General features: G+C 41.2%; 1 protein-coding gene across 8 annotated transcripts in view; it reads left to right on the top strand.

The window, feature by feature from the left end:
* The window catches only part of LOC132824781 (CCR4-NOT transcription complex subunit 4-like), a 169,423-nt gene that overhangs the window by 67,077 nt on the left and 76,286 nt on the right, over positions 1-26,060 (top strand). For 4 of the 8 annotated variants that reach the window (XM_060839508.1, XM_060839513.1, XM_060839510.1 and 1 more), the window contains exons 8-10: positions 11,058-11,213; positions 14,625-14,682; positions 19,916-20,168. In XM_060839508.1, coding sequence (XP_060695491.1) covers positions 11,058-11,213; positions 14,625-14,682; positions 19,916-20,168 — 467 coding nt within the window. The remainder of the gene's footprint in view (positions 1-11,057; positions 11,214-14,624; positions 14,683-19,915; positions 20,169-26,060) is intronic. The other 4 variants (XM_060839511.1, XM_060839514.1, XM_060839512.1 and 1 more) reach the window with 1 other exon arrangement.

The raw sequence follows: 26,060 nt of genomic DNA on the forward strand, positions 1-26,060 counted from the left end.
AATGTTCAGATTCTAGAAACTGGATTCTTTTGCGTTACATGTCCTACTTTATTTTCCCCTCCTTCACCTCAGGTGAATTATTACGCAGAGGCTTTGCTCACAGCCTGAACCATTTCATCTCTGGATTGTAAAGGTTGTCATGGTTTGTAATTGCCACAGTTGGGAGCAGCCAAAACCAAAGGTTCACAAATTTTGTGATCAAAAGCATTGATTCTAAATGGTGAGACTGTCCACACAGCTTCAACATTAGCTCTGAGTGAAATATATCAAGAAGGCCAAACTTTCAAACCAAATGCATAACATTGTTAAATCTGTGCTCCAACTATGTCATGCTATCATATTTATTATTGTGGCTCTGTGGGCTACCTTGGCACATGTAATGTTGTTGAAGCTGTTGTACGGTTTATACCTGAACTGGAACGGTACTATTACCTTGGGCAGGAGATTCGCTAGAGCTTTTCAGGAAGCAGAGCTCCGGATCAGATGATGGGGTAGCTGGTAAACAGGAAGATATAGTTTGCAGAGACCAATTTGCAGCGAAGATGTCCCTCTTTGAGGAAGGATAGACAATTGGTAGGGCAAAGTTGCAGTCAGTGTGATGGTTTGAAGTGTGTCTATTTTAATGCAAAAGGTGTCAGGAATAGGAGTGATGAACTTAGTGTATGGATCAGTACTTGGAGCTATGGTGTTATAGCCATTATGGAGACTTGGATAGTAAAGGGGCAGGAATGATCAAATGTTCTGGCGTTTCATTGTTTCAAGAGGAATCGGGTGAGAGGTCAAGGTGGTGAGGCAGTGGTCTTGCTAATCAGGGATAGTTTCACAGCTACAGAAAGGGAGGGTTGTCAAGGAGGGTTTATCCACTAGTCAATATGGGTGGAAGACGAACAGGAAAGCAGCAAGAATCTTATTGGGAGTTTTCTATCGATTCCAACCCCCCCACCCCCACGCACATGCACATGTACATGCACACACACACATGCAGATAGTTTGCATGGAGCAAATTTTGTCCGATATTTCTAGCAAAGGTTCCTGACTCTGTATGTAGATAGGCTGACTAGAAGGGAGGCCATATTGGATTTGGTGCTTCACAACGAACTGGCCCAAGTGTCAGAGCTCTCGGTAGGAGAGCATTTCGATGATCATGATCGCAACTCCCCAACCTTCCCTCTTGGAGAGGGACAGGAGCAGATGGTATTGGAGGGGGTATGACAATGCTCGGAGGTAGGAACTGTGGACCATAAATTGGGAACAGATATTCTCGGTGAAGTACTGAACAGGAATGTGGAGGTTGTTTAGGGTGCACTTGCTGTGAGTGCTGGATAAGTTTGTCCCATTGAGACAAGGAAGGGGTGGTTGGGTGAAGGAACCTTGGATGACAAGAGATGTAGGTATGTTCTCCAAGCTGGGAAGTTGATTTGCAGATGTTTCGGCCACTGTCTAAGTAACATCTTCAGTACTTTGGAACCTCCTGTGAAGTGCTGCTGTACCGTGTGTTCGGGAATTTATTTGGTTCCGTTCATGCTGGTTCCGATTGTTCGTTGTAGTGGCCGGTAATTTGGGTCGCGGTTGATCGTGCTTGTTGAGAGAGTTTGTGAATGAGTGCCATGCTTCGAGAAATTCTCTGGCTGTCCTCTGTTTAACTTGACCTGTGATTGTTGTGTTGTCCCAGTTGAATCTGTGTGTTGCTACAAGGGACAGGTGGTAGTGGCGTTTGGTGGCGAGTTGGTGTTCGTGGATGCCGATTGCTAGTTCTCTGACTGTGTCCTATGTAATGTTGCATGCTGTCTTTGCATGGAATCTTATAAATTACGTTTGTCTTGCGCATGATGGATTAAGGTTTTTTGTCCTGGTGAGTTGTTGTCTGAGCTTGGCTATTGGTTTATGGGTTGTCATGAATCCCAATGGTTGGCGACATCTGACTGTAAGTTCCAGGATGTGTTGTTATATAAGGTCGTGTGGCTACAAAGGACTGTGACCCCACGCTAAAGCAAACCAATAGAACAAACCACGCAGGAGAGAAACTATAAAGAAAGGGCTAATAACCAGGATTGACCAGCAAAGGATGAAACCTGGAAGCAACAACACCAAGATTTTACAGATTACTGCACTGTTCACTTCAATTGACAAAACTTTAGCCAAAGAGAGAATAGTCATCCTCCAGGACAAGCAGAATAGACAACACGACGACAAACCTGTCAAAAAGGACTGCATTCTCAAACTACTAGACCTGTGTTTGATGACACACTTCACATTCATCAACAAAATATATGAACAGATCAACAGAACACCGATGGGCTCACCCATTTCCAGGCTCATAGCAGAAGCAGTGATGCAAAGATGAACAAACAACCCTCCCACAACTACAACCCAAACTCTGGATCAGATGCGTTGATAATTTTATAATTGTTAGGAGAACAGAAATTGAGAACACACACCGGATTATAAGCACCATGCTCACAGGTATCAGATTTACAAGAGCGGAGGAAACCAACAAATCAACGGGTGTGATGTTAGAAAGAACACAGAATGGTGAATGCACCATAAAGTGTACAGAAAACCCACACACACACACACTGACCAGGTCCTGAACGACAACAGCAGCCAACCAAACGTGCACAAGAGAAGCTGCCTTTGGACCCTGTTCAAAAGAACTACAACACACTACAGCACCCCCAACCTCTGAAGAGAAGACTGTACAGAGTCTTCACCAAGAACAGGCATCCCACAACTTCATCCGCAGATGCCTAAATGACAAACAATGCGACAAGAACATGCCACGACCCAACACACTGACCACGTTCCCTGATATAAAAAATGTCTCGGAACTGACAGCCAGACTTTGCATACAGACAGACTCTGACTTCACACCTTTAAGGCATTGTCTGAGCTGACATGTCACTTTTTTTTAAATAAAACCTTAACTTCTCTTGAGAATGTGACTTAAATGTAGTTCTGGGATTTACATATTAATGAACTGAAACCTGAAACCCATTCTAAAAGATGAAAGACTTAACATTAATCGAGATTTGTTCAACCTATCATTTCAACCGCATGACGCTATAATCTTCTGCTATAAATCATCTTATGGTCCTGCTCCACAGTTAGCTGAAGGAGTAGCACTCTGAAAGCTAATGTTTCCAAATAAACCTGTTGGAATGCAACCTGGTGTTGTGAGTTTTAACTCTGTTCACCCCAGTCCAACACCGGCTCCTCCACATCAACAGAGTAAATAACACACGACGAAATGACAAAAAGACGGACTGACAACCAGGATTGACCTACATGGGATGAAACCAAGAGGCAACAACATCCCAAGATTTTACAGGTTACCCAAGATGCACAAACCAGCCATTCCACTTTGACCCATTGCGGCACTTCCAGGAACTCCATCACATAAACTGGTAAAAGAACTTCAACAGGAACTGAAATATCTTACCAGCGGATCCAAATAATCATTGCAGGAATTCCTAGACAACATCAAGAACATAAACTTAGACTAGGACGAAGCAATGGTCTTATTTGATGTAATGGCACTGTTCACTTCAGCTGATAAAATTCTGGACAGGCAGAACAGACAACACGATGGGGAACTTATCAACAAGGACTGCATGCTCACACTACTAGACCTGTGTTTGACGACACACTTCGCGTTCATCAACTAAATATATGAACAGATCAAGGGAACGCCTATGGGCGTTCTCATCTCCAAGTTCATAGCAGAAGCAGTGATGCAAAGACTGGAACAAACAATCCTCTCTCAAGTACAAGTCCAAACTCTGGATCAGGTATGTGGACGACACTTCTGTTATCATTTAAGAGAACAGAAGTCAAGGACACAAACCAGATTATCAACACCATTCTCACAGGAATCAGATTTCCAAGAGGAGGAAATCAACAATCAACTCCGTTTTGAGATGCGGTAGAAAGAACAGTGGTGAATGAACCACTAAAGTGTACAAAGCCCCACACGCTGACCAGCTTCTGAACTACAACAACAACCACCCAAACGCACAAAAGAAGCTGCATTAGGACCCTGTTTAAAAGGGCTACAACGCACTGCAGCACTCCCAACTGAGGAAGAGAATAACAAGTTTACCTCTATAGAGTTTTTGCCAAGCATGGATATCTCTGCAAATTCACCCAACAAACATACTGGCCACACTACCTTACTTAAAAGGTATCTCTGAACTGACAGCCAAACCTTTCTGACCACTGGGATTCATGACATCCTGTCAACCAACAGCCACGCTCAGACAGCAACTCACCAAGACAAAAGATCCTACACCCTTCGTGCAAGACAAACTTGATTTACAAGAGGGAGGGAACTTGTGCCTGGAGTTGGAGGAGGCAGGGAAGGTCCTGGAATTAATACTTTGCTTCAGTATTCAGTGGTCATCATCTGTGAGGTCAGCACAGACTCGTCATCTGTGAGGACAGTGTGACACAGGCTGAGACGCTTGAACACATTGAAGTTAGGAAGGAGGATGTGCTGAAAATTTCGAAAAACATGAGGATAGATAAATCCCCTGGGCCAGACCAGGATATATGTAAGGTTACTATGAGAAACAAGTGAAGAGATTACTGCACCTTTGACCATGATCTTTGGTCACCTTCCAGTCATCTGGTACTACTCAAGTGGACAGTGAGGATGCAATGTTATTTCCTTGTTCAAGAAAGGGAATAGGGATAACCCTGGGAATTATAGACCAGTCATCGAGATATACAGCATGGAAACAGACCCTTCAGTCCAACCTGTCCATACCAACCAACTATCAAAACCCAATCTGGTCCCACCTGCCAGCACCTGGCCCATATCCCTCCAAAACCCTTCCTATTGATATACCCATCCAAATGCCTCTTAAATGTTGCAATTGTACCAGCCTCCACCACATCCTTTGGCAGCTCATTCCATACATGTACCACCCTCTGCATGAAAAAGTTGCCCCTTTGATCTCTTTTATCCCTTCCCCCTCTCACCCTAAACCTATGCTCTCTAGTTCTGGACCCCGGGGAAAAGACTTTGTCAATTTACTCAATCCATGCCCCTCATAAATTTGTAAACCTCAAAAGGTCACCCCTCAGCCTCCGACGCTCCAGCCTCCCCCTGTAGCTCAAATCCTCCAATCCTGGTGAGGGCAGCATCCTTGTAAATCTTTTCTGAACCCTTTCAAGTTTCACAACATCCTTCCGATAAGGAGGAGACCAGAATTGCACGCAGTATTCCAGCAGTGGCCTAACCAATGTCCTGTACAGCCTCAACATGACCTCCCAACTCCTGTGCTCAATACTCTGACAGATAAAGGAAAGCATACCAAACGCTGCCTTCACTATCCTATCTACCTGCGACATCACTTTCAAGGAACTATGAGCCTGCACTCCAAGGTCTCTTTGTTCAGCAACACTCCCTAGGACCTTAGAATTAAGTGTATAAGTCCTGCTAAGGTTTGCTTTCCCAAAATGCAGCACCTCACATTTATCTGAATTAAATGGCATCTGTCACTTCTCAGCCCATTGGCCCAGATGATAAAGATCCCGTTGTAATCTGAGGTAACCTTCGTTATCTAGTACACCTCCAATTTTGGTGTCATCTGCAACCTTATTAACTGTACTTCTTATGCTTGCATCCAAATCATTTCTGTGAATAACAATGTAGAGGTCCCAGCACCGATCCTTGTGGCACTCATCTGGTCACAGGCCTCCAGTCTGAAAAACAACCTTCCACCACCACCCTCTGTCTTTAACCTTTGAGCCAGTTCTGTATCCAAATGGCTATGTCTCCCTGTATTCTGTGAGATCTAACCTTGCTAATCAGTCTCATAAGGAACCTTGTCGAACGCCCTCCTGAAATCTATATAGATCACAAATACTGCTTTGCCCTCATCAATCATCTTTGTTACTTCAAAATAACTCACTCAAGTTTGTGAGACATGATTTCCTGCGTACAAACCCATGTTGACTATCCCTAATCAGTCCTTGCCTTTCCAAATACATGTACATCCTGTCCCTCAGGATTCCCTCCAACAATTTGCCCACCACTGAGGTCAGGCTCACTGGTCTATAGTTCCTGGCTTGTCAGGTGAGTTGGCCGTGCTGAATTGCCCGTAGTGTTAGGTAAATGTAGGGGTATGGGTGGGTTGCGCTTCAGCGGGTCGGTGTGTACTTGTTGGGCCGAAGGGCCTGTTTCCACACTGTAAGTAATCTAATTTAAAAAAAATTCAACCTGGAAAAGTGAAGTGATTCACTTTGGAAGGTTGAAATTGAATGCAGATTATGCAGTTAAAGGCAGGATTCTTAGCAGTGTGAAAGAACAAAGGGATCTTGGGGTTGAGCTGTGAGGCTATGTTGCAGCTCGGGTGAGCCCTGGTTAGAGCACACTTGGAATATTGTATTCTGTTCTGGTCGCCTCATTATAGGAAGGATTTGGAAGCTTTAGAGAGGGTCCAGAGGAGATTTACCAGGATGCTGCCTGAACTGGAGGGCAGGTCTCATGAAGTAAGGTTGCAGGAGCTTTGGCTTTTCTCATCGGAGCAAAGAAGAATGAGAGGTGATTTGATAGAGGTGTACAAGATGATAGGCATAGGTAGAGTGAATAGCCAGAAACTTTTTTTCCCAGGGCAGAAATAGCTATTATGAGGGCCATAATTTTAAGGTGATTGGAGGAAGGTTTAGGAGATATGTCAGAAGTAGGTTCTTTTACAGAGTGGTGATTGCTTGGAATGCACTGGCAGCCATGGTAGTATAGTCATATACACTAGGGACATTTAAGTGAGTCTTGAGTAGGCACATGGATGACAATAAAATGTAGGGCATGTTGGTTAGTTTGGTCTTAAAGTCGGTCATAAGCTTGGCACAACATAGGAGATCGAGAGCTGAAGGGCATGTACTATGTTCTGTGTCATCGTGTCATATAAGTTACTGTTGCAGGAGAGGGACTGGTCTTGAACATCAGAAGTTGGTAGCCATGGCTTCTGATTAATAATGCTATAACCACACATGAGCTTCATGTTTGATCCCTGTGCTAATGCAGTTTGAAACCAAGCTGCGCATGACTTTGAAGCCTCAATGGAACAAGTATTCCGAAAGGAAAGTTAAAGTAACTTCGTGTGATTAGCAACTTGTGAAATCATTTGGAATCATTTGTGGCAAATTGTGAAGTTGATAAATGACAAATGTTTTGTGCATTGAAAAGTTTTCTTTAAACTGCAGTATCACTATTTCAAGACTGTTTGGCCCATAACCTCTCAGCAATGCAGATGAAAAATACCCAAGTACTAGAACTGCTTCACTTTGTACTCATCCTGAGCTCTGATAGTTTAATTGAGTTATGCAAACCATCATGACTGCTTTAAGGTTGATGTGACATGAAAGTGCAATTGTTGATATGTTCCTATCTCCAAGCCAGAAGATCTGGTTTCAACTCCCACCTGGTCAAGAACTGTATCATGTTAATTAGAAATTTTGTACTCAAACAGTGAGTTTGATCATCTTTTCAAAAGAATATTTGAATCCTTGATGTAGGTTGGTCATTTCACATAGACAGCATCACAGGAAGTGATTTGTCATGCATCTTTCATTTAACTGACCAACTTTATTATTGTTCTTTTAACTTAAAGCATTGGGGCACTAAATATCTAAAACTCGCAAAGCTGTATAAAAAATCAAAACTATTTTAATTTCATTTCATTTCATTTGACTGAGTTTTATTGGAGGCTGCTGCTAACTTGTCCATTTTATTTATTATTAATGGTGCAATGATTCAGGAAATCATGAGGTTAAAATGGCAGCACTGTGGCTTGCAGTGGCCATCCTTGCCTGTAAGGTTTCACTTTTATATTTAATGTGTGGAAATTGATATCTCAAATCTCAATATTGGAGCCATACATTTCTCATCCAGAGAAATCAGCAGGTTTCAGAATTAATTCAGGTCAGTTCTCTCAAACAACAATGCATTTTGACTAAAGCTGCAGCACTTTTGTTGACTTGCAAGTGCTTTTAATGGCTACTGTTAAAACAGGACAATACCTGAAAGGTTGTCAAAGTTAATTGGTTCCAGTGTGACAGATTATTATGGACATTGGTGCAGCTGAAGATTTCCTGTTAAATCTGTGCAGAAAAGAAAATGATGGCTTTCCGTGATTATGGCTTATTTAGGAATATTATGTCTAACCACGATTTCCCCTTCACCCCTAACTGGACTGATTTCCCAAGCAGAGACAGCATTATTCCAATATGCCTGTCACCCAATTAACCCTGTATCACTTCAAAGTCAAACGCTGACTTGGCGTAGAATCAGAGGTCCGCAGCACAGGAAAGACCTTTCAACCCATTCAGCCCTCGGTAGTTTAAAAAAAACGCCCAACACGTGGGCTGCAGGTCAAGGAGACAGCTCACCACCACCTTCTCTCGGACAACAAGAAATGAGCAATAAATGCTGGCCAGCCAGCAACGCTAAAAGTTAACAATTTTCAGATTTGAGATCATAAAATCCCAAATTACTTATACAGCAAAAAGCAGGAAGGATGAGTCTTCAATGGCATATTAATTCAGGTCCCAGCCCAGACAGCATATCAGGGCCGAACCTGAGCGTCTGTATCAAAACAAGAGCTACATTTACAGCTGGATGATTAAACCTGAATCCTGACCATAGTTTTGACAAGCAGACAAATTCTTTAACTCGAGTGAAGTCTGCCCAGATTGACTCATTGGGAACAAAATAAAATTGTACAATTTTTTATTTTGTACAATTGTATTATTTTGTCAATCATGCCTTTGATTATTGCCAGTGTCAGACCTTTGGCAACAATCTGCTTAAACTTTTTGCCTGATATTCTCTACTGGTCAACGGCACGGTGGCTCAGTGGTTAGCACTACTGCTTCAGCACCAGGGTCCCAGGTTCAATCCCAGCCTCTGGTGAGAAATTAATTCCCTCCACTGGGGATGGTGGGAATCTGGAGCTTGCTGCCTGTTAGGTTGATAGAGGCAAAAACCCTCAACACTTTAGATGTGCACTTGCGATACTACAACCTCCAAGTCAAATGGTGGAAATATTGGAAATAAGCTAATTTGCAAAAGTTGACAGTGTATGCATTTCTTATCAGAGAAATCTGAAGCATAACCTCCCTGCTCTTAACTGGGAAGGGGTTTATAACCTGGTGCTGTGAGATTTTTAACTTTGTCCACCCTAGTCCAACACTGGCTCCTCCACATCATAGCTTAAATGGGAAGCGCAGTAATTCAGTGGTTAGTACCTGCAGATCACAAGACAGGCTTCAGCAAAACACAAGGGGGCACCTTTGAGCTGCAGATGCCACCCAAGAACGTGATTAATATGTTCTGCTCCTTTTATGTTCCCCTTAAGTACAACTGAGCAAACAGCTGTTGATGTGAAATTCTAAACAAAAGTTCCTCTGCATTCCTGAAATTAACAATTTTAAATTCAGCTGTTCGATGTATGATTTTCTTCAACTCTAAGCAGTATTGAAGATGATGTTTTACATAGAGTTTGCACTGATGTGAAATTCCTCCTGTGTCATGTCAAAAACCAAATATCAAGACTGATTAAAGTCAGATTACATGAAGTAACTTCATGATGCACAAACTATGGACATTGTTGCAAACGTTAGTGATTATAACCTATCCCTAATAGTCTTTTAACTGAGTGGCTTGCAAGGTAATGTCCAAAGCCAGTTAAAAGCCTCCTGAATTACTGTGCATCTGGAGGCTTGACTTGGTGAAGAGTAGGTATTCCTTCCCGTAAAGAAATTAGTGAACTAGATAGATATTTCTGAAAATTGACCATGGTTGCATGGTTATTATTATTATTACCAGCTTCAAGTCCAAGACTTGGATTGAATTTGCATTTTTGTTGGGTTTGAGCTGGTAGTCCAGAACACTAGCTTGGGACTCTGGGGTATTAGTTACACCACCATTTCACATTGATTGAAGTTGTTTTTTTCTAATGAATGATTCTTTAATTGGAGCACTTAAAGATATATCAGCTTATTGTCAACTAAAAGCGTTCTCACATTTTGAATTGACAGAAGTGGTATTTGTCTCCATAGGGATAAATGTAGCTCACTATTTGTTTTGAGTGAACCTAATGAGATGGTTAATTCATAACAATATCATGGTTGCACATGTCCATCTTGATTGATATTTGTGACATTTTCAGAGGAAGATATTTTGTTTGTTTACTTTTTGCCTTTTCTTTCTTTGTCTCGAGTCTTTTTTAAGCTATGGATTGATTGATTGATTGATTGGGTAAGCACTTCATACAGTAGCTTTTGAATATCAAGTATGCTTGGCTGAAATGTGCTTCATTTTATTGTGAAATAATATTGCATATTTTATAATACTAGCACAGACCCTCTGATGTCAGCCCCAGAACCAAGAATTAATCAGTATGGCAATATCTACTGTAGAGCACTAGAGACCAGAGTTGTCATGGAAATGGTGAACTTGTACTTCGTGATACAGCAACATGAAATCTGTCAAGTGTGTGACTCATCAAATGGGTCTCCTGATTGCTCAAGTGTTATGATTAACAGTCAAGAGGTGTGCGGCATCTGTAAATAATTCTGAATTTGTAGTGAGGTTAAGTACTGCGAAATACTCCTTGTACTGTATTTGTAATATCTAATTATATTCCTTCTGTTTGACATGTGCATGTTGCAGTACTGTTGACATGTTATACACAACAATGCCAAGAGAGCAATGTAGACTACACTGAGAACACATCTGTTGACTTCAGAATTTTCTGAAACCGCCAGCACTGCAGTCCTTTATTTAACCTCTCCATTCTTTTGCCTCTTTATTTCATCCATATTTCTTCTTGGTAACAGAGGTCTTGTTCCCATGCAGCTGCATCATGGACAAGTTAAGCTTCTCTGTATGGATCGTGTTACTGGTGAGGAGACACAATGCCAGCATCACCATTTCTGGCCAGATCCCATTTGGAAGGTTTCCTATAAGTGAACAGCATCTCTGAGCTGCTGAAACTTGTTGCATCGATTTGGGCGGTACTCAGTGTTTTTGCCGTTCTTTCCCCTTACAGACCCAACTGTAGTAATAAAGATGCCTGGCCGTCATTACTGAGCACAGCTAAAGCAGCTAATGGTCTAACACTCGAACACAGGAAAACGCCTCCTATATTTGATAATGGTTCAGAACCCGAACACACAACCCCAGGCGGTCCTGGCACAGAACTCAGGTCAGTGATTGGCTTTATTTCTCTCTCAGACTGAAATAACTCATACTGAGCAAGGGAAGCAGCTCTTTTTGTTCACAGCCAATCAGGTTACTTGCCAAATTTTGGCGACTTGATATCGATTCTCGTACCTGGAGTTCTTGTGCACTTGACCATAAATTCACATCCATGCAAAATACCAACTGAAATGCACTGCAAGATAATTGACATTTTCCATACTTCTCAGAAGAGTGCCATTTCAGCAACAAACCAAGAGTCTTGTTCAATAAGTGGTGTGATTTCCATCACCAGAAACCCAATGCAACCACTGGGGGATGAATAGAATTCTCCCCTTGTATTGAGAATGGCTAAGTGTTCAAATTGATTTTAAAACGCACTTTTTCAAAAGATATTAAACTTAAGAAAAGTCTTAGTCTTCTGAAGAGACTTAATACATCAGAATTACCTCGATTACTGTCAAATCTTACAGCAAGTCCACCTGTTCCCTTGAGTTCCTCCATACCGTTCTGTTTTGATTGCCAAGTTTCCTTTAAGTTCAGTGGTCACTGAGCTGAATGCTGCACTGGTACAGGTTTCATGTCTGCTTGGCTGACTTGTCTGATTTCGATCAGTGTGTAAATAAGTAATTTGCCATTGACTTCAGAATTGTAGAACCGGGGTTCTGAACCTGAATTCATGCATACCTTCAGACAACGTGATGCCTTGCTGGAAAGCTTTGCACATGTATGCACATTTGCTAAGGACTGGGTTTGACAGTGATTGCATTCTATGAAGCAGTTGCCTGTTAGCATTCATGACTGCTTTTTACATGAATAGCCAATCACTTGAGACCTGCCAGTACATTTGAAACCTTGGCCAACAAGTTATCCATTTAAATAGCTGCTTCAATCAGTTCATCTGGAAAACGTTGTTTTTCCCGTTTAGCTCTGGATATGCAATTGTTTCTTCTGTTCTCATGTGTTAAAGCAGAATCAAATAATAAACATGATAATGATTTAACAAAATTACATCGACCATTCTCTGCTTAATGCCCATAAGAGTGACACTAAAGCATTGTAAGAGGCCAATTGCTTTCTGTTATGGCCCTTGTGCCACCTGTTCCCCAGTCTAGCAGTTGCCATTTAAAAAGCATTGCTGTAGTTGAACACCTCACCATCAATGTCTCTGAAACCAGGTCAGTGGCTGAGAATTGTGTCACAAGTAACTGGCCTGACTTTGCAAAGCCTGTGTTCCATATACAACGTAAAAATCAGGAGTGTGCTGGAACATACCGTACCGAGATAGATAAGTGCAGCTCCTGAAGCATTCAAGAAGCTTGATGCCATTAAGCACATAAGTCTAATTGTTTGGCACATCATCTTTGGCTTTAAGCATTCACTCCCTCTGCCATTCTAATGCAGTGGCTGGTATGTATACCATCTGTAGGCTGCATCATTACTTGTACTCGATAAGGCTCCTTCCACGGCACCTTCGAAACAACCAAAAAAATAAGGTTGGGCCAATTGACCGGGGAAGCGAAGTTTGTCATCAAATCTCTCTCGACCCTTCTTTGGAAACATGCTTTCTTTTCTTTTCTATCTGTCTCTTTTGCTCAGCCAAATCGTGGAATTACCAATCAAAGCACTTTTTTATGCTTGTGGCTCACTGAATGCAATGGTTTAGAAAGCTTTTACAAAGGTGATGACAAATGGGTAATAAATGCTGGTGCTGTCATCCCATGAACAGGAAAGAAGTGTGTGTGGCCCTAATAATGTTTTGTTTTTGCAAGTACTATAGCTAACATAGGTGTGAGACATTAAAGAATGCCATCTCAGAACTTGAGTTGTGGAGGAAAACAGTTAACATTTGAAGATTATTGTCCCATGTGCATCTGAATTTTGAGACCTCACAATGGAGGTTTTTGGTTTGGGCAAAAGATGTTCAATAATCACTTGAATTGGTTGTTTGTCTCCAGGCTTAAACTCTGCATTCTGTTTTGAATATTTGCCAGTTGCTGTCCTGAAGCCCCTATCTTGTTGCAGTTGTTCAGTTTCTGCTTGGAAATTCTCCAGGTCTTAAGTTCGGTGGGCCCTCCAAAACTTAGAAGCTGAGTATTCTCAGGTGCAATGATATCAGCACCCATTATAACCCAAGGTCTCATGTTGTATTCACATACGCACTTGCACTCTATTCATGTTATCGGTTGCTGTGTACAGAGATTCAAAGTGAGGATTCTTACTGTTAAAAATCCTCTAGCCCAAGAATTCTGACCATTGTGAAGTCAAGCTGCAACAGTGTCTGAAATCATCCGACATGAGAACAATCCAGAAGTTGAACAATGGACCTTAGTTTTGTTTGTCTGAGCGGTGCACCAACTGAAGTGAAAAGTTATTTCATTAAAACATTTAGTTTCTTTGCACTACTCATTACGACAGTTAGATCATTTGGCTGTCATCATCTAGTGTTTGTGTTTGTTGAACTGGTTCTGATCTCTGAGATTTCAAGATATAGTTTCTGATATAGTTTCAAGATTACCTACAAGTATGATGCTTCTGGTTAAGGGGAAGTAAACTAAGCTGCAAGTTCATTTCTCGTTCTTAGTTCTTGGAACCTTAGCATTATATTTAAGATTGGGTTCAGTATAGCTGTCCTCCCCTCTGATGCTTGAACGAACAATCATGTCAATTTGGGGAGGTTTGTACTAATCAACAATTTGTAAATATTTCCATGAGCAAATGTAAAAGACAAACGGCTGTGCGGCTAACTAAATATTCTGTGTGATTAACAGTCATGAGTTCCAGTTTCCTTAGAGCTCTTTGAGTTGAAGATTACTCTGTTTTGTGAAAAGGAACAAAACGTGCACCATTCAATGGATAAACTCTACAGTGCAAACCTTGACTAAAAGCTGGTCAGTTTTCATCAGTGCAAGTCTCCTTTTTTAAGTGCAATCTCTGAGTACTATGCAAATGTATTTTCCAATATCGAGGCTCAAATATAATGTCAATATATTATTAAAAGTAGCTTTTTTTGTCCAAGTTCACGATTCGTGGCCATCTGGACTCCTTAAGTGCAACATGCTGTTCAAATTTTAATCTCCACGTGCTCCTCCCAATTGTTGGCCGACAGTGTGACCCGAGCCAAGGTCTGTGACAACCCAGATTTGAGACACGTGACGTAAACCAAGCAAAGGCTTTTGTAATTATTCAATTTGTTGTTTTTACTTTAATGTAGAAAAACTTGAAAATTGTAATCTCTTGCTAATTTCCTAATACATCTCAACTTTCATTTTACTTTCTTGAATGTTGGTGGGATCTTGCTCTTAGCCTTGCCTGTCACTTGGGCTAAAAAATGAAATCTGAAATGAACAGACTGGCATTCTGAGGACTCTTGCGGACACAATATTATCAACTTGTTACAATTTCTATTTTTTTGCAGACCTGTGGATAAACCACCTGAAGCACTCAGTCTAGGAAATGGAGACAATTTACAACAGGTAAGATGCATTTGTATTCTTAACACAGATTTTTACTCAATCCAATAAGTCTTAATCCAATTGAACACTATTGCACTTCTTTTTGCTTTCACACATTTTCTTTGTGATGCATTGCGATTGTATTCCAACATTTCAAATTCTGACTCATTGAGTCTGCCAACAGGAGACTTGATCTTCTTTCGATCTCCACTTTGCAACCCACTTTTGGAAAAACATGGAAGAAACCCTTGTGAATCTGCCAAAGAAAATGCTTGCCTTGCCTTGACCCTCGTTAGAACAGTTGCAGACTTATGGTGCTCATAACAGTAATTTTTCTGACCTCTCTGGAATGAGATCAGGCATTGGTTTGTTTGGTTCTTTCAGCCTACTTTACCTTGAACCTTTGTAAGCATCAGATATGTACAGTTGCTTCAAATATCCTTTGCTGCAATGAAGCTCTATGTGTTAAACTTAAATGCTCTTGCATTTTTTCCAAGAAAATCACTGCAAATAAGTACATTGGAAAGTTGGTTTGGATTTTCCAATCCCTCTGTGGCTTTGGCTCCATCTATTTCTTTCAAGTTCTTCAATTGGGAAAGATCAGTGGACCCAAAATGTCGACTGATTTTTTTTACACCCACAGCTGCTGTCAAATCTGAGGTTTTTTTCCCAGTACTACTTGTTTCTGAATTCCGGCATTTGCAGTTTTTTTTGTACCCTATCTTAATTAATCCACCCTTGACTGTTGTGACTTCAGTTGCCGATTCTCTAATCTCTGAAGTTCACTCCCTAAACAACATGTTTGCTTCATCTGCCCTTTTCGTCCTTTTAAAAACTTGGAATATTTGTCTTATTTCCAAACAATGACTGTAACTCCATTCATAAGGGACATGGGTAGGGTAGATAGTGAGAGGGGAAAGATATAAAAGAGACCTAAAGGACAACTGCTTCATGGAGGGTGCTGCGTGACTGAAATGAAGTGGTGGAGGCTGGTACAATTGCAACATTTAAAAGGCATCTGGATGGGTCTACAAATCAGAAGGATTTAGAAGAATATGGGCCAAATGCTGGCAAATGAGAGTTGATTTGGTTAGGACAGCTGGCTGGCATGGGCGAGTAGGACCGAAGGGTCTATTTCCGTGTTGTACATCTCTGTCAATCTAATGCTAAATATGAAATAATCTGGAGTAGCACAATCCAAAAGTTTCTGGGAGAAAAATTACCTGAAAGATGCTCAACAGGATCGTGCAGTTTTGGAGTAAGTGAAGCTTGTTGGTAAGGAACACAAACACATTAATGAATAAAAATGAAGTGAGAATATGAATTCTTTCCAATAAGCAAGAATTAATTGGAAAGGATCATGAGGCAAATACTACCATATCCGAAACAGTGTCTTTTGATTCAGGTGCTTATCAATAGTAACCCCTCTGCCAACACCCATTGTCATCAATAAGAGTTGTCTTGGAGATTTCTATCAGCAAGACTTTGTCTCAATGAAACCTTACTCTAATTTCAAACCATCACTGTTTCCAGAGGGGGTTAGTAAGGCTTTAATTGCTAGAAGGTTTGCAGCCAGTGCAAAGGCGAAGGCACTGTAAAATATCATGACTGGTTTTGCAGCTAGAAAATAAACAGAGCTTTTACTACAGTCACAAATGTAATTCAGTAATATTCGTTTTTACCTTCCAATTGTTCCTAAATTGAATCAATTTTAAAAGTGGAAGCCAAAAATGATAGTGATTACATAAACAATGTAGCTTGCTGTTGACTTGTCTGAGAGTAGTCTCTCGGCTATGCTCCTTAACGTCTTTAATTTTCAATAAATGAAATAATATCCCATGTGTTATGTAACAGTTTGCAGGAAGATTAATTCATCCTTTCTTGCTTGCAAGCTGCAGATTTTAACAGTTTGTGTGTTTGGTTCAAGCCTGTCGCATACTTGTGCTGAAGTTGGCATTTTACCAATTTGGCATCACAGTGGCTCAGTGGTTAGCACTGCTGCCTCACAGCGCCAGGGACCCGGTTCAAATCCGGCCTTGGGCAACTGTGCAAACTCCACACAGACATTCTCCCGTGTCTGCATGGATTTCCTCCAGGTGCTCCGGTTTCCTCCCACAGTCCAAAGATGTGCAAATTAGGTCACCTGGCTAAGTTGAATTACCCATAGTGTTAGGTGCATTAGTCAGGAGTAAATGTAGGGACATGAGTGTGGGTGGGTTTCTCTTTGGAGGGCCGATGTGGACTTGTTGGGCTGAAGGGACTGCTTCCACACTGTATGTAAACTAATCTAATGTAATCATGGTGTTGATATTGTCGTGGAGATCTGTGTTCTCTTGTACACTTTGACTAGGGTGATCCTTTCCATTCACTGTCATTGAGGCAGTGCCAGCAAGTTACAGCAGGACAGCCGCTGGACTTGACTGCATGAGCTGGTGTGTGTGAGTCAGGAGCAGATTGAGATAATCCCAATTTCTGGACACTGCATCTCTCAATCCTTATTGGTAGCACTGAACCATTTAGCCACAGCTCTTCCTTTCCATGGTAAATACAAGTAAAAAGAACTTCTTTGCCACTCAGGTAAGGCATGTTTCCTGGCAGAGGGCAGCACTAACTGTCGTCCTAATTTTTGTGAGCCACCACAACCTCTTTGTGGATGCCTTTTCTCCTTGCAGGCACTTTCTGTTCTGCAAAAGCTATGTCTGCATCTTAATATTCCGGGATCTGTGGCATATTACTGGGAAGTGATGGGTTTCTTATGTCCATGCTTAATATATAAGTATCATTAACAAGGTCAGCATTTATCGCTGGAAAAGATGGTGTTAAGCTCCTGCCTTCAACTAATCCAGTCCATGTGAAAGTTTTTACACCATTCAATTGAAGTGTTGCAGTAATTTGAACCAATGATAAAGCTACAGCAATGGGTGCTCAAGTCAATGCAGTGTTCCCAAGTGCCTTTTGTCGTAAGTGGTGGTGTCATCGTTTGGAAGTTATGGCTATTCGATTCAGTACTGTCTCACCAGTGAGAATGAGGGGACCAGGAGGCTTTCAAATGTTAGAATGATGGAGGTGTACTTGCAGTACAAGTTGTTGGTATCATTGTGTGAATTGATTTAGAGAGTCGTTTCACAACAAATTTCTGTTGATGGGTATCAAAGGTAGACTGTCAGAAGGAAGTATAGAATTCAAGGAAAATACAGAAAACTGTCAAGAAGAGACCTTTAAATTGCTTTTGAAGGCAAGGTGTGAAGTACAAAATACAAATGTGTTTTTGGTCAGAAAAAATAGTAATGGTAGCAAGATCAGCATCTGTTAGAGGAGTGTTGGGTACAAAAATTGCAGGAAAACAAGTTGGAATTGACACAAATGTTCATGAGGAAAATGGTCCCTGGAGGCTAAAATGAGGCTTGGGAAGGACACAAAATTGAAAATTACTTGATTTTTCTTAATTAGTTTTATTGAATCATAAAAGTGCAGCAGGTAAAAGCAGGGGGGTGGCATCTTGGAAGCAGAGAGCTGAGGATTTAAGCTTTAACATTTTTAATGTGCTAAGGCTTACGATGCAGTTGAAGAGGTGAGCAATTTGTACCTCATTCTTTAAATTTTGAAAGTAAAATTGCTGTTAGTACAAGAGCACAAGGAGACATGATTACACAGTGCAGAATTGCAAATTGACTAGTTGGCACATTTAAGGTACACTAGATACACCATCTGTAACATGTGAAGGTTTTCCACATAGTTGTGTCTCGGGGCTCCATTTTGCATGAATACCTCGATGCTTTTGTCCTTTGTGGCTGAAATTCAGTTCGAAGGGTTTTAAGCAAAGCAACAGCCTATGGAGAAGGAATTCGGGAGGAACTATTGCGATGTTGCGTCACTTCATCTGACTTTTGAGGAGTTTGGATTCTGAGAGCCACCAATTGGCATTTTCCCAGAAAGAGGCTTATCGTAGGCACTTTGCTGCAGGGTTGGCACCCTGCCTGGTTTTGACCTGAATAGTCTTTTTTGTATTCTGTCTTGACATTTTAATGATGTACAGAGGACCAAAACTTATTTTGTGCAGTCAGAGCAATTTGTGACCAGTGAAACTCTGATAGTTGTTCAAATTGAATATGCATAATGCAGCTTAAATCGGGGTTGAAAATTATTTGTAAGTTGGAAAGTGAAAGGAGAGAGAGTGCACTCTGGTAGCTGACATGTACAGGTTTGTGAGGAGTATAGAAACTTAACTATTCTCCATGTCTTGGATGAGGGATCGGTTGAAAATCTTAGTTTGTGAAATAAAGAGGTTGGAAGTAGGAATTTGAATGTATCAGATTCTATTTGTGGGCAAAAGCAGTTTGATAGGATTCATTACAGTGCACATGGAGTCCAATTAATCTAGACCAAAATCAGGGAGTATTCTCCAAAGCTGAGACACTAAACTGGAGGAGCGAATGTGTAATGGCAGTCTCCAATTTTCCTAATGTCAGTTTGTTGAAAAGCTCTTGCTGAAGCAGGTTACCAGAATTTTGATCCAATGTGCATCAAGGAGCTGTGATGCATTTACAAGTGTGACCTGGAGGGGAGCTTGGAATTTGTGATGTTTCTGTGTGCACTCGTTTCTTGTCCTCAGGATTGGTTGCATGCAGGTTTGATTTGGAGATTGAAGGGTTGAAAAGAGTTAACTTGAAGTTTGGTTGCTTAAAAGTGGTTTGCATCTCCTTGGATTTTCGTGATGAAATGAATGGATGACAATAAGTCTGGGTAGATTTGTGCCCCCGCATTCTCAGTTTCCAAGGTACGCCACTTAAATGTGAAATAATGAAGCATCTTTTAATACTCAATAATAGAAATTTCATTTTACCAAAAGAACCTGCAGTCCGAGTGAAACAATATCTTTGAATGATTTAAGTTTACTTGGCTTGAGGTACCAAAATATCTGCAGTTCACTTGCATTGCAAACTCAATTGCAGTCAGGATGATGAATGAGTTCAAGAGACTGAATGGCCAATACCTGTGTGACACTCTGAACTGAGGTGTGAAAAATGCTTGACAAGCCATTCTCAATTCAATTCAATTTGAGACACCTTCAAATATATTGAAGTAATCTGAAGAGTTGAACATTGAGTGCATCTATTTGGAGAGCTACACCTCTTAGTTAAACTGCCCAGAGTCAATAGAAACTTCTAATTTTGAAAAATTTTTCAATTCCTCCACTTAGGTTGTACTTCTGCAGCAGTGTAAATTCTAATGTGCAATTGTCTTTGTTTTTCAGATCCCAACCAGTGAAACACCGTCACCACCCCCAGGCTTAACAAAACCCAATCCAGTCGTCCCCATTAGTTCATCAAATCATAATGCACGGTCTCCTTTCGAGGGGGCTGCAGCAGAATCCCAGTCACTCTTTTCAGACAACAGTAACTTCAGACACCCCAACCCCCTCCCAAACAGCCTGCTTTATCCCACCTCATCACCATCAACACACGACTGGCCAACAGCACCAGAACCACAGAGTCTCTTCACATCAGGTATGTGCACTTTACAGTGTTTCACTGGATCTGGAGGTCATGTTTGGGCATGTCATTAGAAGTGCATTCCTCTTATTGTGCACTGTTCATAAAGTGTATGAGCTCCTGAACGAAATAGAATTTGAGGTAAAAGAAGCAGGAACGTGTCTATTCATTGGATTAGCAGGATGAAACCGGAAAGATTTCAGTGTTACATGTGGACTCTGGTTGATAAATGCTTACGTTAGCTCGTGGTATATTGTTATCCACTAATCACTTGAGGTGTCTTCATCTTTAATGCACGATTAACTTGGTTAATTTCTATCATCAGAACATGGCTTTCAATGAACAGTGGAAAGCAACAAACAAGTTCTAGAATGCACTTCAGGGAGTCCAAACTTTACTAACAAAACTTGATTATGTAGGTTGGCAGGGGTGTACAGAATGCAGATGTGTAACTGAGCCAGTCACACTTCGAAGTCAACTGTGTTGAAACTGCTGACTCATTAACTTGCCATTTTAGGCTTGGGATAAGGCAATCTTGAGATGCTTCCAACTGCAGTCAGCGCTGATGTTAAATTTTTGCTAATGCGAATCTGTGTGCAACCAATTTGAGAAGATTTTGGTGTCTCCATTAAGGCTAATTTGATGTTGAATGCCATGGTGTTCTGCTTGTTCTTAAAATGTATGTGTTCTCCCCCAACAACTGTTGATGATCTGATGATCTGTCAATTTGTTTAACTCAAACTTTTCCATACTTATTTCTCTAATTTTGGTTCAACATTGTTGAGATGTCAAGTGCTGTTTTGTTTCATTCTCTAACTCTTTTGTTTTCCTTCAAATATTATTGTTGCTTCTGTTTTTGGTAACGTGTTAAGTACATTGGTGTTCCAAACCTGGTTGATTTAAGTCTAAAATCTTGTAATGTAAATGAATGGTGTACCAGATTTTCACTATTTGGATTCTTAGTGTACACCAGGTATGGATTTTAATCCATGCTCCATTATTTTGTGTATATCTCATTTTCTAATAGTCGCACCTCGGTAATTCCGGTTACTCTATAATTCATAGAATCCCTACATTGTGAAAGCAGGCCCTTCGGCCCAACAAGTCCACACTGACCCTTCAAGAGTTATTTCCCCTGACTAATGCACCTGACCTGCACATGCCTGAACACTATGGGCAATTTTAGCTTACGCAATTCACCAAATCTGCACATCCTTTGGATTGTGGGAGGAAACTGGAGGAAACCCACGCAGGCACTGGGAGAATGTGCATGCTCCACATAGTTGCCTGAGGCCAGAATCAAACCCAGGTCCCAGGTGCTGTGAGGCAACAGTGCTAGCCACTGTACCGCCCAAAACTCTGCATGAGCAGTACAGTTAAGTCGAGCTTTATCAAGGCCGCCAAGCCCATAAATTTGAAATAGGACAAATCAACAATAGATGAAGTAGAGCACCAAATAGGGCTTCTTGGCTGTGCTTTGAGAGTACATGACTATACTTATGGAGGGGGCCTTTGCCTGTCTGTCTGGAGTTGAAAGTAGGCCAGTCTACATGAGGAAAGTAGATTGTCTTCCTACAGGGCATTAGTGTTTATTGTTTGACAGTGAATGTATTTTTTTAAGTTTGAGATTTTAACATCTGTTGCTGTGAGATTCAAACCTAAGTTTCCAGAGTATTGGCCTCATATTCCATATAATTTTGTCTAGTGCCATTCCCATTATTCACCTAATCAGTTAACCTATTTTTGAATTGTATTATGGATGAGTAAATTCTGGACTGGTGGTGCTGGAAGGGCACAACAGTTCAGGCAGCATCTGAGAAGCAGTAAAATCGATGTTTCAGTCAAAAGGCCTTAATCAGGAATACAGACAGAGACCCTGAAGGGTGGAAAGATAAGTGAGAGGTGTGTGGGGGTGGGGAGAAAGTAGCATAGAGTACAATAGGTCATTGAGGGAGGGGATTATGGTGATAGGTTGGGTGGGGGAGGGTGGAGTGGATAGGTGGAAAAGAAGATGGGCAGATAGGACAAGTCATGGGGACAATGCTGAGCTGGAAGTTTGGAATTGGGGTGAGGTGGGCAAGGGGAAATGAGGAAACTGTTGAAGTCCACATTGATGCCCTGGGGTTGAAGTGTTCTGAGGTGGAAGATGAGGCGTTCTTCCTCCAGGTGTCTGGTGGTAAGAGAACTGCGGTGAAGGAGGTCCAGGACCTCCATGTCCTCGGCAGAGTGGGAGGGGGAGTTGAAATGTTGGACCAAGGGGCGGTGCGCGTGTCCCGGAGATGTTCCCTAAAGCGCTCTGCTAGGAGGCGCCCAGTCTCCCCAATGTAGAGGAGATCGCATCGGGAGCAACGGATACAATACATGATATTGGTGGATGTGCAGGTAAAACTTGGGATGTGGAAGGTTCCTTTTCGGGCCTTGGATGGAGGGGAGGGAGGAGGTGTGGGCGCAGGTTTTGCAATTCCTACGGTGGCAGGGGAAAGTGCCAGGATGGGAGGGTGGGTTGTAGGAGGGGGCGTGGACCTGACCAGGTAGTCACGGAATGGATGAGTAAACCTTAGCCTTTCCGATGTGAGGTGATTAGTGTAAGGAAAGAATCTTGTCGTGATTTTTATCTGAAAATGTGGCTGGAATGCACCATTTTCAGTCTTGAGATAACATTACACATCTGTGAAGGACCTCAGTCTTGACTCCTTAATGATCTTGAGAGTTTGGATGTTCACTCTTTTAATCAAATTTCTTCCAGAGTTGGTACTAATGGACTGTTCTAAGAGTTAATGTGAATCTCCTAGTAAAGTGTTAACACAAAATTGGGTATTGTTTGTCAAGAACTATATACAATATGTGATAAACAAGCAGTATTTGGCTGAATACATCTTTTCAGATAATTATGTTCTAAATGAATTTCCTCCATAATTTACTTCATCCCACCCTCTTGGCACATTGGTAAATGTGCTGATTACTAAATTGTCGATGCTAAGTTCTTTGCCAGATGTCTGATTTCTGCTTTTAAATCAACGTATCATTCTTGCTCCCCACTATGCCAATGATGCAGCCTGGGGAGGCTGCTGCACACTCTGGTCGTATTTCAGTAATTGCTTGCACTTTCCTACTCTTTCCTCTTTTGGTAGAGACAACTCTACACTGGGAAGGAAACTGGGTCAGTCACCCAGTTAAAACCCAGAAGCAGGTCTCCAGTCACAGTTTGTGCAAGAGATAGTTGGGGGGGAAATAAATCATGAAATGGATGCATATAATTAAAACAAGTTCCACAGGAATCCTGTATACGCTGAGCTTGATGGTATTGGATTTGGTGAGGTGCCATCACAGCACAGGGTACTGTGGAAATTAAGGCTAGAAGTAAAATTGGAAATTTTGATTTTGTTTCAAATAAACTCTGCATTTACACACAGCGCAATTCAAAAAGACTTTTGACTCTGCATTTATGTTTGCTCTTGTGGTCCCATCTTTACTCTGGGTTGTGATGATCACGTCACTGATCTATTTATTCAGAGCCCTCGGCTAATTCTCAAGGGGCTTGGATTTGAATCCCACCATGGCAGATGGTGAAATTTTAAATTGAATGAAAAACAACCTAAAACTGAACATGTAACTTTTGTGGATACTTGGAAATGAAATTACTTTTTCCAACAAATGTGGTCTGGTATACATCGATCCCAGACTTGCAGCCACATAGTTGACTCTTGACTGTCCTGTCAATAACTAGAGGTGGGCAATAAATGTTGAGTTGGCCTAGCCAGTGATAGCCATGTCCCACGACTGAATCTTTATCAAGGCATGCTCTATTTCAAGGTCAATTCAGGTTGAGCAAAATTGTTCAAGAATTTTATAAGACCATTAAACATAGCAGAAGTACACCATTCAACCCATTGGGTCTCCTCCACTGTTCAACAAAATCATGGCAGATCTGATCATCTTCAACTCTATTATCCTCCTTTCTCCTTTCCCCATAACACTTGATTCAATCACTGAAATAAAAATCTCTCTCCACCTTGAATATACTTCATGACCCAGCCTCAACAGCCCTTTGGAGAAAAAAAGTTCTACAGGTTCAGAACGCTCAAAAGAAATCCCCTGTTTTTCTATTCACTTAGAGGATATGAGCTTTGCCCATTCTTAATTGCTGAGAGCACAAGTAAGGGTTAACCACCTTGCTGTGGACCTAGAGTCACATATAGGCAAGTTTCCATCCCTGAAGGACATAAGTGAATGAGGTACTTCCAAGAATCGGCAACAATTTCATGGTCCTTGTTAGAAAATTCCATCATCTGACATGGTGAAATATGAACCAAGGACGTTCTCTGGTTCTCCAGAGTAACAACATTGCAATAATGCAATAATACCACAAGGCCGTTACACCCATTAGATCTCCTCATGTCTGACTTAAATGTGCGACCCCTTATTCAGCGATAGCGCCCACTGTTCCTAGACTCTTCCACCCTGTCAAGCCCCCAAGAATAGTGTGTGTTTTGATTAAGGTCTCCTCTTATTCTCGGTTCCTTACCCACTTACTGGTGTTTCTTCATTCCTTAGATAAGGAGGCTAAAACTGTTCAGTATTTCAGGTGTGGTCTGACTCATGGTTTCTGTTTAGCAAAGCCTCCCTAAGTTTATATTCCATTCCCTTTGAAACGAAGGCTGACGTTCTATTTGCCTTCCCTATTGTCTACTGAACTTGGATATTAGCTTTGTGTGATTCTCAGCCCTTGGTGCTGTAGCTTCCAATAGTCTTTGTCCACTTAAGCAACATTTAACAAGTCTATTCTTCCTACCAAAATACATCATCTTACATTTCCCCACATTTATATTTCATCTGCCAAGTTTTTGCCCACTCACTTGTCTTTATCCTTCTGCACATTCTTGGCCATCCTACTGCCTTCCCATTTTTCTTATCTGCAAACTTGGTGATAGCATATTACCTTTCTTCACCTAAATCATAAATATATATCACGTGTGACATCTGTGGCACTCCACTAGTTACACCTTGCCATCCTGAAAATACTCCTATCCCAGCTGTTTTCTATCAGTTAGCCATTCTCTAGTCCTACTAATATGCTGACGCCAGCACCATGGGGTGTTCGGTAATATAGAATGTAACACTTGATCAAATGCCTTTTGAAAATCCAAATATATCTTGTGTTTTCCCTTTTCCTATCATGTTTTTTACATCTTCGTAGAAGAGTCATCAATTTCAGGCATGATCTTCCCTTCTTGAAATCTTTTGACTCTGATCATACTATGCATTTCCAAATGCTCAGCTGTCACGTCCTTTATGTTGAACTCTTAACATTGTTCCAAAAATAGACATTAAGCTAACTTAAGCAGGAGCAGTGATAGGCCATTCAGCCCTTTGAACCTGTTATTGCATTCACTAAGACTGGCTGATGTGGCATAACTCTTTATACCACCTTCGAACCATATCCCTGAATGCCATGGCTTAATTTTTTTCAAGTCTATAGTTACTTTTTTTAAACTTTGTCTTTTTGCGTAAAAGTGTAAGATTAGCAGTTTTTTTTATCATTTTTGGGAATGTCCCTGAATTTTAGGATTCCTGAAAGATCACAACCACACATATCTCTGTAACTACTTCCTTTGTCCGATGATGCATCCCAACAGATCCAGGGATTTTTCGGCATTTAGCCCCATTAGTTTCCTGAGCACTTCATCTCTAGGCATAGGTATTATGTTAATTTTCTGTCTATGTGCCTGTGAATATTGAATAATTTTGACAGCTAATCATTTCTACTGTGAAGTGTCGATTCAACTCCTTTCCCCTTATTATTGCTCCAGCCTCATGCTCTAAGAGGTCTATGTTCACTTTTACTACTTATTTCCTTTTCATCCATTTAAAGGAGCTGTTGCTGTCTGTCTTTATTTGCAAATTTAC

This window comes from Hemiscyllium ocellatum, chromosome 19, assembly GCF_020745735.1.
Source record: "Hemiscyllium ocellatum isolate sHemOce1 chromosome 19, sHemOce1.pat.X.cur, whole genome shotgun sequence".
NCBI classification, from domain to species: Eukaryota; Metazoa; Chordata; class Chondrichthyes; order Orectolobiformes; family Hemiscylliidae; genus Hemiscyllium; species Hemiscyllium ocellatum.